This window comes from Nicotiana tabacum, chromosome 3 (assembly GCF_000715075.1).
Source record: "Nicotiana tabacum cultivar K326 chromosome 3, ASM71507v2, whole genome shotgun sequence".
In the NCBI taxonomy this organism is placed as follows: domain Eukaryota; kingdom Viridiplantae; phylum Streptophyta; class Magnoliopsida; order Solanales; family Solanaceae; genus Nicotiana; species Nicotiana tabacum.
The window spans coordinates 204,842,977-204,858,139 of NC_134082.1; the positions used below are offsets into that span (position 1 = coordinate 204,842,977).

A 15,163-nucleotide genomic window follows, 5' to 3' on the forward strand; every position below is an offset into this window, starting at 1 on the left:
TTTATTTTGAGATATTACTACATTCAAACCTCTCCATATCAACATTCTTGTATAACAGTCTATTAAAGTCATATTTTTCTCGAAACTAATTTTTTATATTATATTTCACCTATTTACAATAGTTTTTTTTTTACCTATTACAGCAACGTTCATCTTTATAAAATTAACCTTCTATAACATTCATATAGAATTTATAAGATTACTAATAAAAAGCCTAAAAATTTTAATTTGATCATTCTTTTTACTTTAATGCACCACTTATAATAAAAATATTATATTAGTACATACTTTCATAATGAAATATTTTATTTAATTCGATTAAAAGATATGCTTGTATATTTTTATTTCATTGCGCAAAAGGTTCTATCATGCATAATATCATATCTTTCATTGGACAAAATTTTCATCTTGTATAATGCTTAAGATTGGAAGATTTTGCACATATCTTTTTCAAAGTTCTTCCATCAATCTTGAAAGAATTTAATTTCCAAGTAGCTTTAAAATGCATGCCTTAAAGTTTAAATTTTTGCATATTTAGTTATGGATTTATAATATATTAATTGACTTTAATATTTAATTAGTGAAATATACATATCTTTTGAGATTTTAAATTTAAATAATTTCTCGTCCTGTATATGCAACACTAAAGAAGGGGATTTTTTTTATAATTTTTGTATGTAACAGTCAAAAAATATTTAAACAACAAATTATGTTATAGGTGTATAACAACCATTAACTATAAAGCCTAAAAATGTCCGAACAATGTTGTTATAGAGAGGTTTGATTGTATATCACTTTTGGTCTCTCAGTTATTGGCAAATTCTGATTTTGGTCGTATGACTCACCACATTTATCCTTTCATTAATTAAAATGTGTACTTTTTATTTTTTTATGTAGGAAATATATTATATTTGAATTATATTTAAATATTTTTTATCCTCAATATAGAGTAATAATACAAGTTTAACACATATGAGTAATTAATGGTAAAATAATTCTGATAATTTATAAATATTCACAGGATAAGTGCACATTTTTTGAAATACCCTTGCATTGGTAAAATATGAAGACTTCTGCTTCAGTATTATCCTTCCATTCAGCAATCACTGAAACAAGTATATATGGTGAAACATGTCACAGTTTTCTCTCTTTTATTCTTTTTATGCATATTCGCATTTAGTGTTTGTTCAGCCAATTATTCCTTGAATCAATCAGTTCGGGATTGAGGTATAGTTGTTGATATTGTTTACATTTCTAGAGAATCTACATTTTGCTCAACCTGCATTGCCAACATAAAAGAGGAAGCATCTTATAATTCTTACTTTATAAAGATTTAGTCCAATGTCTGTACGTCCTGTAATTTGAGCTCATTTTTAGAATGAAATACAATCATTGTTTGTGTTCTACATTGCTAGTAAACTTTAAAGTTTTATAGATGTAAAAGAGCAGACATTATGGAATATTGCTTCCTTACAAACATGATGATAGAATATAGGCAAGTCAATACCAACTTGAGATGGGTAAATGTTGTTATATGTTAGAATAATGTATTTGGAACATCACTCTATGCATTCTTAAGTCTCTCTAGCATCTTATCCTTGATAAGTCTTCTCAGTATTTTTCCAGAAGGAGATTTTGGAATACTATCAACGAACTGCACCACTCTCACTCGTTTATACTGTGCAACAGTCGATGCAATGTAGTTGATAATGTCCTCTTCGCTTTCTTTTGCTTTTGAGTTCAAGACTACCCATGCCACTGGTATCTCTCCTGCTTCTTCATCTGGCAGCCTATAGTTATGAAGAATATCCATCCGTTATTCGTGACAGTTTTGCCAGTTGAAACCTTAATTCAACTAATTGATTTTACTTACCCAACTACTGCAGCATCTTCTACTGAAGGATGTGTGAGAAGGATCCCTTCTAACTCAGCTGGAGCAACCTGTTAAACCAACAAGGAGGTCCGAAAACAGAATAAAGGTAAATATAGAATTCTAGATTCAGCATAGTAAATTTGGTGAAAGGGAGCCTTAGGGTAACCGGTAAAGTTAATGTCATGTGACCAGGAGGTCACGAGTTCGAGCTGTGGAAACAGCCTCTTGTAGAAATGCAGGGTAAGACTGCATACAATTGACCTTTGCGGTCCGGCCCTTTCCCGGACCGCGCGCATAGCGGGAATTTAGTGCACCAGGGTGCCCTTTTAGCATAGTAAATTTCGTCAAGTATTTAAGATAGGTCAATGTGCTCTCCTCTAAAGCTCATGGTTAGTGTTATCCTTACTTGGAATCCCTTGTACTTGATAAGCTCTTTGATACGATCGACTAGGAAGATATCTCCATCATCGTCAATGTAGCCAATGTCACCAGTCTGAAGCCATCCATCCTTATCAATGGTAAGGCAAGTCTCAAATTCATTTTTGTAGTAACCTGAAAAATTTTCACATCAAAGGGTTAAATTCCATATATCTACCAATGCCTACTAGAACAAAAGGGTCATTTAAGGGAAAAATTATGTTCAGTTACCCTTCATAACACATTGGCTTTTGACACATATCTCGCCTGGTTTGTTTTTGGGGAGAGATCTACCGGTATCAGGATCAACGAACTTTACCTCCAAATTAGGTAGAATAAAACCAACAGAATTTCTTTTAGCAGTATGCTGGTCACTATGAGAAAGAGTAATGCAGCTGTGCTCAGTCATCCCATATGCCTAGCAGTTAAATAAAAACACAGACCACAACTTGTCAAAAATAACGCTGGGCCGAATAATGCATTGACATTAGGAGAAACATAAGTGTCTAGTGGATGTTCACCTCTTGGACCTGAACATCGGGAAATTTCTTTTCAAATTCATTAAGAATCTCAGGGGCAAGTGGGGCTGCCGCTGTCATGATGGATCTAAGCTTAAGCTTGCTGAGATCAAATTCATCCACAATAGGATTCTTAACAAGTGCCAAGATGATAGGTGGCACAATTGGTGCAAATGTGACTTCATGTGTAATGAGTGCATTTAGAAATGCCCTCAGTTCGTACCTACGCAAGACTACCACTTTCCCTTTGTTTCTAATGGTTGCACAACAGATTCCAGTTATCCCATAAATGTGGAAGAATGGTATCAAACCCAGTGTTGTAACTTGGCCTACCATTTCTGGGCTAACACTGAAGAGTGTAGAGCAGAGATTTGCTACTAGATTTCTGTGGGTTAACATCACTCCCTTGGACAGGCCCGTAGTGCCTGATGAGAAGGGCAACGCACATAAATCATTTTGCTGCACCATTTCATCTTCTTGGTTTGTTATGTGATCAGTTCTGGAACCGGCACGCTCTGCAGCTTCGAGCAATTCATCCCAATGAATTGTTCCTTCTACATGTTCTTCACCTAGTATTATTACTGGCAGCCCACAATCTTTAACCTGCAGTCATAAAACTCTAACTTGCAGGCTAGATAAATCATACATATACTAACAGTATAAAAAGAACTCTTACACTATGAGTGTATTTTAACCTATTGTAGAAGGTAACTTGCCTGATTTTTCATGTTAAAAATCCCACTTATGGATTGATATGTGTAGTTATCTGTTCATTACATTAGGTGGAAGATTAAAGCCTTTTTTTATCATCATAAGATGCAAATTTCTGTTGGACCAGAGAGAGTAACAAATACAAGAAGTTTGATCTCACTGAGTTGGAGGTGTACTACCTTGTGATAGGTTGGTAGATCAGAGACAATAAGCTTGCCATCAGCAGATTCAACTTGTTTCACGATTTCTGATGAATGAGCTGCTGGATTTGCACCGGAGAAGACGCCACCAGCAGCCATGATTCCAAGAGCAACAATAGCATATTCTGGTACATTTGGAAGAACTACCACCACCACCCGTCCTTTCCTTAAGCCAAGGGATCTCAAGGCCTTGGCGAACCTCCTTATGTCTCTTGCAACTTGGCCATAAGTGTAGCCTTTGCCAGTGGTAGCATCCACAAATGCCATTTTGTCAGTGTATAACTCTACATTGTGAAGCACAAAATCCGGGAGGGTCACATTGTCCGGTACTTGAACCGGAGGATATCTACTCCGGAAAATATGTTCACATTCTTGCTGCTGTGAGCTTTCTACTGCACGAGTTCCCATTGTCTGTAATATGCCTGATCTTGACTCCCCAAGCTAATTTATAAGTGGATGTTTGGTTACCTCGTTAAGTAGTAGCGCCAGTTGTCTCCATCAAGAAAATGAAATGTGCATGCATGGAGGTTAGATGAAAGGTAGATAAGGCTTATTAACTGGTAAGAATTTGTTGAATCATTCCATTCTGCAACACCTCCTCACACCTGAGGCAATGTTCCTCTAACTGGCCTTCATTTTTGCAAGAGTTAATATGTTAAACTGGAGTCTGACACTTGATATCTGAACATCTAGAAGTAGGTGAGCCCACCTAAGTTATTCACATGGAATATTGCTTTGTATGTCGCATCTGCATTTTGCAGTCCCTTTTAACAAGTTGGATTGGTGAGCAAAAATGAGAAAAGTTGAGATAAATTCAACTCTTTGAAAAAATCTTGCTATTTTTTTTTCTAACGTCACGCTGGCTCCAACAAGTTTACTGTTCCCTTCTATAAAGTAGGTACTGTTTATCAACAGCCTAAATTTCAATAGCATAAATGCAGACGCGGCAGTTGGAATACCGTAACTAATGTTAGCTTTCCGCAAGGGCAATAACAAATATTGCTCACTATGATCATCTGCGTTCATACGTGGTGTTCGTAGTATAAGTTTGTCTGGTCTGGTGTAGGTTGTGCTTTGGATTTGGCACAAAGACTTCAGATTTACTTCCGAAAAAATTTCAATTCATTTCATTTGTTGAAAATTGTTTGCAAGTTTAACACTATAATTTAGTTGCTTTCATGACTCAAAAATAAAGTATTAACCGTACTTGCAGCTAAATTCTATTTCGTACAAGAACAAAAGATAATGGGTCAAAACAGTTGAAGCTGAAAGCTAGCTGCTACACTTTTTGGACCAGCAGACAACATCCCCCTTCTTTTTTTTCTTTTTTGAATACAAAATTAAAATCAACATTCTCATGTTTATTTTAGAGAAGAGCTGCCAAGAGATTCTAGACATCTTCTGTATGAAGACGGTTGCAGGGTCAATTTCCTGCAAAACACCAAAAAAAGAAACACGAACTACATGGTCCACACATGTACAAACCTTAATCAAAGACAAATTTTAGATTGCAAGCTTGCATTTTTAAGGAATATGAAAACACAACGTTAACAACCAAATTATTGAATATAGGCCGCTTATTTTTATAGGAAAGAAACTAGAAATCATTACAAAACCAGAAAGAATGCAAGAAGAATAATTAGAAAAGCAAGACCTATATATTCGAGAAGGGAGTGGTTGCACGAGATGGGTAAAATTGTGATGCATACAACTCCAAAAACAAAGAATGACCTAATAACGGAGCATGTAGGTCCTGCGCCTGAACCAGTTATAATCAGGTAGAGTCTGAATAGGACCCACAGCGGATATAGCAACATCCTGCCAAAAGGAAGAAATGAAATACAAATTGGTTAACACTCAAAATAGGAACCAAAGAATTTTGAGTAACAAGATTCTTTCATAGTAATGGGCTCCGAAGCCACAAATAATTTTTAAGAATCCTCACCTGGTCAAATATAAATCTGTTTGCAACCCGTTTGATGGCACTGGCATCTACAGCATCAATCCTTGCAAACAGCTCCGTAACTGGAATCCTTCTACCATATGTGAGTAGCTGCAAGCAGGAGAAATAAAAAAGGGAAATGAAATTGGTACAATTATATTAGAAAGCGAATACGGTAAAAGCAGCTTTTCCAAAAACAAAAAGATCAAAGAGGCAACAAGGTCCATGGGATTTGAACCGAAAAGCAAGAAGTGAAGCCCACCCTTCTATAAAGTGAAGCCCACCATTCACGAAAAATAAAAAGTACAACACATGAATTCAGTATTATAATAAAAAAATACAATTAAATAACTAGTATCAGCATACAATTTACAATAATGTTGATATTAATCCAACCAAAGTTGAGATTCAACGGATCGACCATTTCTCGTTGGAATTACTTTGTGCACCATAAGCGTCTTTATCCGTGAAGCGCTGACCTCTCTCCTTAGCTTGACAACATCTCTGAACCCCATTTGCAAAATGGATCAAACTTAGACAAAATACATTGATTCTTTTTCTTTCTCAACCCAAAGCTTCTCTGAGGTTTTTCTTTAATCTTTTTTTTTTGGTTTTGGGAGGGGGTTAAGAAATTGGGAAAGCTTTAGCAATCTATCTTCTCTACTTGAGAGCAGACAATGCAGCATAATTCACACCATAGAAAACATAGTCCTACACTTGATGATGCATCCAAAACTTGTCAACATCAATTTTCCTAACTCAACTTGAGCACAGGGAGTACTGCCGAAGAGCTACTTTTTTTAAAGGTCTGTTTAAGAGCTGCTTTTTTAATAACCAAGAAATCTTTGAAGGTCTTTAGCGCTGGGTAGAAACTCGGTGGATAATGAACCCGCCCCTTTACCCTTCTCCACTTAAATACCAAGCTTCTGTCAACAAGAAGGTCTAAAGTGATGCATGAGCCTAACACACGTTCCGCTCTTACCACTGCGGCTGTTTAAGAGTTATTCTTACCACCAACCAGCTGGTACCAAGACCTTTCACCCTTCATTTTGATCTTATATTTTCCAGATGTTAAGCATGCACAAATAAAGCATCATGACACTTGTAATAATGACATCAACATCATTTCCTAGCCCCTAATAATCCTCTTGCACGAGAATAATCAGGCTAGTTAGTCAATGTGCCACGAGACCATTTTGGTTTCTTCTTTTTTCCTTTCATCCAAAGCCACCTTAATTACTCTGCTTCATACTGCTTCATTCCACCACTCAGCCACACTACCTACCATTTTCGAGCATGGCCTTTAGTGGCTGATATGGCTACAGCACATTATTACATTTTGTGGCAGCAACATATTGGCAGTAGAAGTAATAGCGGTGAAGAGGATGTTTCCAACATTGTGGAATCAGACCTTCAGAATCTATATGCAATAATGGGACCAATCTGTTGCCATCATATAGGTGGTGGCAATGAGATTAGTAGCACTTTGGCACGGTTCAACTAAAACTTCTCCAAGAACAATTTTATTATACGCATCTAGTGTAGTGGCAATGAAATTAGTAGTGATGCGGTACAGTTTAACTAAAACTGGTCTAAGGGTAATGAAATTATGTAAGGGTTTAGGAGCATAGATCGACTGAAGAACATGAAGCAGTTCAGTGTTTTATTATGCGCATATATGGAGGCATCCTGCACATATCTTCTGGAAATTAGTACTATGGGAAAAGTAAGCAAATTCCATGTGCGGCGACTTATCCATGACTCACCCCAATTCAAATACTTCTTCCCGGAAAATAAAAGGAATAACAAAAACAAAGTAGATCACATACAATCATGGCACGACACATTACTACACCCATGAGATTAGATGTCAATAGTACCTGACGTCCAATGTCTTCGGCAACAGGACTAGTTCCATCAATGTGAAGCATGAGAGAAGATTTCAACTGCAAACCGAAATTAGTGAGTGGAGAAACCCACACAAAAAAGAAAGGGGAAAAAAAGACAATTACACCTGACCATTAAATAATAAATAAACCTACCTGATTGCAAGCACGAACGACATCATCATCCGAAGCACGATAGCACAATTTGACTATCTCTTGCATAATGCAGTAGGACAAATCACTCAAACAATCAGGCTGCAAATTAAGATTTCAATTGACATAAAACTGGTGTTATTCACAACCATATGCCAGTCAAAAGTATACAGAAAGATTAAGGGGTCGTTTGGTTGGAATACGATTTATATCGGTATAAATTATATTGGGATAAGTTATGCTGGGATTAGTTATGCTGGGATTGTTGTTTATTCATTGTTTGACATGTTATATTAAGAATGACAATTGCATAATTTCTAAGAAGAAGTTATAAGTTATACCGGTGCTAATTAACCCACCTTCTATAAGTTATAAGTTATCCCGGTGTTAAAATTAACACCGGGATAACTTATACCTGGTTTGCTAACCCAACAGAGTATTAAGGTGGTATTAAATTTTTATACCACCCTTGTACCTTCTTATACCTCATACCAAACGACCCCTAAGTGCTTTTAAAAGAGCAAATAATTAAATTGCTCAATTCTTGCAATCCACAATATCTCAAAAGAATCAAAGCAGATTAGTACAACATAGCCTAACATTCAATGTTAGAAGATATGAATTTGCATCAACCCAAAGCATGACCAGTAAATTAGAGAAGAAGAACGACTTCACGTCCACGTTCAACATATACAACCAATAATAATGCTTAGAAGACATTTTAAGCATATTCAAGAATCCAAATTGCATTTTGATCTCAGCCAATTTAGAACACATCTGGAGGATATAATAGAAGGTAAATTTGAATATCTAGACACACGATGCAAGAAGGGCATAAACCCCTTTTACACTCTAAAACACCAAGCAGGCAATCAAGCACTTGCATTTATTGCAGTTCTTCAGCATGAAAACAGCTCAACCCCTCACCCCACCCCAGGAAAAAAAATAGAGCAAAACACATCCACACCAAACTTATGTGACAAAAGAAAATGCAAGGAAATAAGAAAACATATCATCACACCACATTCTATTCAACAAATGGAAGACAAAGTGATGAAAATCCTCACCTTTGCAACAGCATAGACACCAAACAGACCAGTATCTTTATAGTTGGTGTTAAAAGCCATCATGCTCTCTGCTAGTTCATTAATGGCAACCCTTTGGGCAAGCCCGGAACTGCAAATAATTAGGAGCTCTATAAGAAAATAAGAAACAAACAATTTCCTTGCTCATGCTCGCAAGGACACAATTTTGCACTAAACTAGATAAAAAAACAACTCACCCCATGTGCTTCCCTCCTCCAGCATTCTTATTCCAAGTGCCCAGCATCGATTGCATAACCATCAGCGGAATGGTATCTGGATCAGTCCATGGTGCCCCTTGAAAAGCCACAGCAAATTGCGCCAATGGAATGTCATCGTCAATTACCCTAACCTGATTTTAGTAAAAAGATCAGCATGAAAACCATATTCTAGGGGAAAAGCACCATGAAGCACCCCCATGAAGTAGGCATACCTCTGAACCTGTAAAAATTGCTGGTTCTCTGGCAACCAATTCTGAGGCTGTAGTTGGATCGGTTGAAAGCTTAGTAAATTGTTTCTTAACTTGATCAACAAATTCTTCATGTTTAACAGGCCCAGTAGCTACAATTACCTATTTTAATGCCCACGAAGAAGGCTGAGAGTTTAGACAATAGAAAGCAGATGATAATGTTAAAACAATCAAGTTTCTGCTAATAAGCAAGCAGACTTAGACAAGGAACATGAAATCATTTCCAAAATACCATTCTAGGAGCAGTATAATGTGTTGATATGTAGTCCTTTAGATGACTTCTGGTGATTGTCTTTATATTCTGGGCAGGTCCGAGAATAGTCCTACCCAAAGGTGAGTACTGGAATGCAGTTGAGTGCAAATGGTCAAAGATGACTTCCTCTGTTTGACCTTCAACCTGCAAACAGACAAGATAAGACACGACTACAGAAAGCAAGATACACTTAAGCTCTAGTATGTACAGGCTTCTTGCATCACGAAAGCTACCTTCACACAAGCCACAGCTGCAATAAACTAGATAGAACAAAGGAAATGGCAGAATGTTGAGACTAAACAACCAGACAATAAACAGAAAAACTCTCAATGACTGCTCAATCAAACTATTTATTCAAAAAGATACTCGGTGGCTATTATTGCATGGAATCAACAAGTGCAAGCGCCTTATGCACTACAATCCTTACAAAATAGAAAGTACTAAATCACTTTTAGATCTACTTGTCTATGCTTCCAGTCGTATACTAATAGCCCGTTTGGCCAAGCTGCAAAAATAAGCTTATTTTGAGAAGTGCTTTTCTCAAAAGTGCTTTTGGTGAGAGGCAGTTTGTGTTTGGCTAATTAGTTTGAAAAGCACTTCTGAGCAGCAATTAGTGCTTGGTCAAGCTTTAAAAAACTGCTTCTAAGTGTATTTTTCTCAAAAGTGCTTCTCAAAAAAGTGCTTTTGGAGATAACTATTTTTTTCTAAAAAGTGCTTTTGGAGATAACTATTTTTTTCTAAAATCTCCAAAACTGCATTTGCTTCTCCTCAAAAGCACTTTTTTTCCTTCTAAAAGCTTGGCCAAACACCTCAATTTTTGGCCAAAAGTGCTTTTGGCAAAAAAAAAAAAACACTTTTGGCCAAAAAGAAGCTTGGCCAAACAGGCTATAAATGGACTATATCCTTGCATAAACCTGACGAAACTAGAGATAATTTTTTAAAAAGGAGAAAGAACGGACATATGAGACAGAGGTAGAACCTACAAGCATCCAGCAACTCGACAAAAGTTGGTTATCTTGAACTTCTGTACAGGAAACTAGGCTTGTGTGTGTTACTTCTCCTATGTGAGCTCACACTACAGGTTGCCTAATTGGTTATCTTGAATTTTAGAACAGGAAACTTGGCTTGTCTAAGTTTCTTATCCTATGTGAGCTCACAATGCAGGTTAAGCTACATCTGTGTAAAACTAGTCAATTTACGACTAAATATGCCGATTAGCTATACTCTAGAAGAGGATATCTTAATTTTAATGACCAGATTGCCCAGGTAAACTACAAGTGCATGCAGAAACAAGTAAAATACTACTTATAATATAGGGTACTTGCAGCTCATCAACAAAGGGAAAAAAAAAGCAAACTTTATATTCAGAATTCAAAGAATAGAGAAAATTTGACCTCCTCCATCTCCCTAAGGATGACATCACGTTCACGTTCAATTTTTTTCTCTTCAAACTTGGAATTCTGAAGTATATCAGCCAAAATATCCAAAGCTACAGGCACATCCTTATCTAAAACCTTAGCATAATACGCAGTTTGCTCTCTAGAAGTATAAGCATTCAAATGCCCACCCATATTCTCAATCTCCTCCTCCATTTCCCATGACGTCCGCTTTTCAGTCCCCTTAAAAATCATATGCTCAAGAAAATGGGCTGTTCCATTAGTCTCATCAGTCTCAAAACGTGACCCTGCATCAATGAATACACCTACAGTGGCTGTCTTGGCAGCAAGATTTGTCTCAGTAGCCACGCGCAGGCCTGATGGAAGTGTGGTCACGCGCGTATCAGGGAAGCTGAGGATTGGTGTGTGGTCGGTTAAGGTTGGGTGAGGGGAGTTGTACTGGAGGAATCGTGAATCGGGATTCTCGAGCCGTTTGATTTTGTGCTTAACGTCTTCGGCTAATCGGTCGTAGATCATTGCATCTGGAGGAGGTGGACCGGTGGCCGGAGAGGTGGAGGATGTGGCGGCGACGGCGGATGAAGATGTAGAGAGACGTCGGAGTGATTGGCATGTGGTGAGGTTTCGGGACCGGCGGGCTAGGGTTAAGAGCTGCCGGATCGTCATGGCTGTGGCTTCTTAATTCGGCTAGGGTTTGTCCGGTTCCTATACAAGGGGGAAAAGATGGAAAATGGGAACGAAGCTCAAGAAAACCAGACTCTGCAGATTCCGCTTAAGAACAAAGAGGCACACGCTTGTCGACTAAAAAGAGTTACGACGTCGTTCCACATATGTTGTTGTTGCTTTTCTTATGGACTTCCCACGCGATTCCGTAAGGTAGGCCCATTAAAATTTCGGGAATAAGTACGCCCCATTATATTCGGGAATGGCCCAATAAGTACCAGGGGGATTTGCATTTATACTCGTTTTTTAGGTCACGTTTTAGCTTATACCCACTTTGCAAAAAAAAATTGCAAGCATACCCACTTTTCGCGTAAACTTCAGGCATACGGGCTTGAAGTAGCAAAGGCAATCACGCAAACTTCAGCATTCTAGTAGACGGGCCTGAAGTTGTTTGTAATTGCTGAACATAAGCATTCTATTAGCTAAAGTTTTGTTCTCGAACTTCAGCATGTTTTAGCTTAAGCTTTGTCATGGTTGTGATGAACTTCAGGGTTAAAATTTATTTTGTATTGAAGATAGAATTTTTCATCTTTCTACTGATATAGCTCATAAAATCTTTCTGATCTTTCTGGTTGGGTACAAAGCATGTTATCTGAGCTCAACAACACTTCAGTTCCCTCTAATTTCGACATAAAAATCCCTCTAGTTTTATACAATCTCAGCTCCAGTTCTCCATTTGAGGACTCTGTCGAAACTGCATTGCATAATGCAAAAGAACCATCAGTAAAGAATGAATAGAGTCATTAAAGGGGGGAGTAGCAGTAATTTTGTAGGAAGAACTAGTAAAATAATCAATAGAACGTAACGTACTCATGATAGTATGGGGTAGGAAGGAGAAAAGCGTCGCCTTGGTCAGCTAGACAAAACATGAGAGTTTCATTTGCGGGAGAGGAAAAGAAAGGAGGAAGAAAGGAGCGCGCATGTAGCAGGATGAAGGAGGCGCCTGAAGTTGTAAAAATTAGGGTATAGGTTAAATAATTTTAAAAATATGGGTATAGAAATTTGTCGTCCCGTACAATTTTTACTACGAACCACTCCCACCGGGCGAAGTGCACAAATACCCAATTTTAGTGCCACTATTTATATATCTAAGTTTATAAATTTTGCAAGTTTACCTACTTTGGAAAAACTCCACACATTCGGTGTCTGAAATTAGTCTCGGCAAAGCCGTAAATGCACAATGGAGCATCTTTCAAAAAGTATTTAAGAAAATGATATTAATTCTTGTTTATTCCATATATAGCATATTCTTTTACAATATTAGCGTACGTAAAGATTATGTGCACAATTAATGAGTAACATAAATTATGGGATCAGTTTTATCCTTTATCTTCTTACATTCTCTCTCCTCCTATTTTCCATTTTAAATTTTAGTTGCTAAATTTAGAATTCAACTCTCTCTCTCTCTCTCTTCTAAATTTCTTTCCTTTAATTTAGCATTTTAAAATATTCTTTGAATATTTGTCGTTACAGTGAGAGAATACCATATCTATATCTATATATATATATATATATTAAAGGAATAAAGTTACCATATATAATTAGCATTGTGGTTAAGCCAAGTGGCAAGTTATTAACAAGCCAAGTGACAATTTATTAAAAAGCCACTTGGCAACCTTATTAAATCAAAATTAAAATATATGTTGTACTACACAGATTTTTCGGGAAACAAACATTCAATCATCCCATTTTTATCGACTCTTCTGTAGAAAATTTCCTTTACATAAAGTTAATTGCTAATTTTTTTAGGATTAATAAATTAAAAGGTACTGAAATAAGGAAACACCAAAACTTAAACAAAAGAACCATACATATAATTTTTATGCCTTCTTATCGCTATCTCTTCCTAAAACATCTATATATATATATATATATATATATTAACGGAATAAAATTACCATATATAATTAGCATTATGGTTAAGCCAAGTGGCAAGTTATTAACAAGCCAAGTGGCAATTTATTAAAAAGCTACTTGGCAACCTTATTAAATCAAAATTAAAATATATGATGTACTACAAAGATTTTTCGGTAAACAAACATTCAATCATCCTATTTTTATCGGCTTTTCTCTAGAAAATTTCCTTTACATAAAGTTAATTGCTAATTCTTTTTAGGATTAATAAATTAAAAGGTACTGAAAATAAGGAAATACCAAAACTTAAACAAAAGAACCGTACATATATTTTTTTATGCCTTCTTATCGCTATCTCTTCCTAAAACATTTTCCAAATCTCTCTATATATATTAAAGGAATAAAGTTATCATATATAATTAGCATTGTGATTAAGCCAAGTGGCAAGTTATTAACAAGCCAAGTGACAATTTATTAAAAAGCCACTTGGCAACCTTATTAAATCAAAATTAAAATATATGTTGTACTACACAGATTTTTCGGGAAACAAACATTCAATCATCCTATTTTTATCGGCTCTTCTATAGAAAATTTTCTTTACATAAAATTAATTACTATTTTTTTTAGAATTAATAAATTAAAAGGTACTGAAAATAAGGAAACACCAAAACTTAAACAAAAGAACCATACATATATTTTTTATGCCTTTTTATCGCTATCTCTTCCTAAAACATTTTCCAAATCTCTCTATATATATTAAAGGAATAAAGTTATCATATATAATTAGCATTGTGGTTAAGCCAAGTGGCAAGTTATTAACAAATCAAGTGGCAATTTATTAAAATGCCACTTCGCAACCTTATTAAATCAAAATTAAAATATATGCTATACTACACAGATTTTTCGGGGAACAAACATTCAATCATCCCATTTTTATCGGCTTTTTTATAGAAAATTTCCTTTACATAAAGTTAATTGCTAATTTTTTTAGGATTAATAAATTAAAAGGTACTGAAAATAAGGAAACACCAAAACCTAAACAAAAGAACCGTACATATATTTTTTATGCCTTCTTATCGCTATTTCTTCCTAAAACATTTCCCAAATAATAATAATAATAATAATAATAATAATAATAATAATAATAATCTATCTATATATTATTAAAAGGAGAGAAAAAAGCACTATGGTTATGCAAAGTGACAAGCTACTATAAAGCCACTTGGCCAAGGATATAACCCATTGCCCTATCTCAATTAATAAATTAAAATTAAATTAAATTTAAAGGTAAAAACAACACCCCAATCTCAACTAATTATAAAGATATATATGGAGGTATTATCAGCACTTACTACTATTGCTCCTAATAATAAATAAGCTATATGTATATTAAAGAAATAAAGTTTGCATTATGACCAAGCCAAGTGAAAAGTTACTATAAAGCAACTTAGCAATTTAAAATAATATTTAACTAAAATTTAAAGGTAAGATTTTTTTTTTTTGAATTTAAATTGAAAGATAGAAAATAAGATTCTTCTAAATATGAACAGAAAGAAAGTGAATATTTTTTCTAAGGATATAGCCTACTGTCCCATCTTAACTAATAAATTAAAATAAAATTAAATTTAAAGGTAAAAAGCAACATCCCAATCTTAACTAATTATAAAGATATAGATGGAAGTATTATT

At 35.5% G+C, this 15,163-nt stretch overlaps 2 protein-coding genes across 3 annotated transcripts; both read right to left on the minus strand.

The window, feature by feature from the left end:
- Window positions 1-1,412: 1,412 nt before the first annotated feature.
- On the minus strand, window positions 1,413-4,265 carry LOC107803813 (4-coumarate--CoA ligase-like 1). 2 transcript variants are annotated; one of them, XM_075250430.1, is made up of 6 exons: window positions 3,699-4,265; window positions 3,142-3,411; window positions 2,522-2,708; window positions 2,280-2,425; window positions 1,874-1,941; window positions 1,413-1,790 (listed from the first exon to the last, which is right to left on the minus strand). In XM_075250430.1, the coding sequence occupies exons 1-6, from the start codon at window positions 4,125-4,127 to the stop codon at window positions 1,565-1,567; spliced, it is 1,326 nt and encodes a 441-aa protein (XP_075106531.1). In that variant the 5' UTR covers window positions 4,128-4,265; the 3' UTR covers window positions 1,413-1,564. The 2 variants fall into 2 exon arrangements, with proteins under 2 accessions (XP_075106531.1, XP_016483089.2); XM_016627603.2 differs by having other exon boundaries at window positions 2,812-3,411.
- Window positions 4,266-5,220: 955 nt separating this feature from the next.
- Window positions 5,221-11,728, minus strand: LOC107803821 (putative mitochondrial-processing peptidase subunit beta, mitochondrial). The gene is made up of 9 exons (XM_016627612.2): window positions 10,899-11,728; window positions 9,484-9,648; window positions 9,216-9,353; window positions 8,983-9,134; window positions 8,768-8,876; window positions 7,704-7,802; window positions 7,542-7,607; window positions 5,665-5,772; window positions 5,221-5,537 (listed from the first exon to the last, which is right to left on the minus strand). The coding sequence occupies exons 1-9, from the start codon at window positions 11,562-11,564 to the stop codon at window positions 5,451-5,453; spliced, it is 1,590 nt and encodes a 529-aa protein (XP_016483098.1). The 5' UTR covers window positions 11,565-11,728; the 3' UTR covers window positions 5,221-5,450.
- Window positions 11,729-15,163: the final 3,435 nt, after the last annotated feature.

Excerpts from the sequence above, each read along its gene's own strand:
- LOC107803813 (XM_016627603.2), bottom strand. The coding sequence starts at position 4,127 with ATGGGAACTCGTGCAGTAGAAAGCTCACAGCAGCAAGAATGTGAACAT. Across the intron at positions 2,709-2,811 it reads CCGATGTTCAGGTCCAAGAG|GCATATGGGATGACTGAGCA; the intron begins GTGAACATCCAC and ends TTTAACTGCTAG. Across the intron at positions 2,426-2,521 it reads AAGCCAATGTGTTATGAAGG|GTTACTACAAAAATGAATTT; the intron begins GTAACTGAACAT and ends AAAATTTTTCAG.
- LOC107803821 (XM_016627612.2), bottom strand. The coding sequence starts at position 11,564 with ATGACGATCCGGCAGCTCTTAACCCTAGCCCGCCGGTCCCGAAACCTC. Across the intron at positions 9,135-9,215 it reads CAATTTTTACAGGTTCAGAG|GTTAGGGTAATTGACGATGA; the intron begins GTATGCCTACTT and ends TACTAAAATCAG. Across the intron at positions 5,538-5,664 it reads ACAGATTTATATTTGACCAG|GATGTTGCTATATCCGCTGT; the intron begins GTGAGGATTCTT and ends TCCTTTTGGCAG.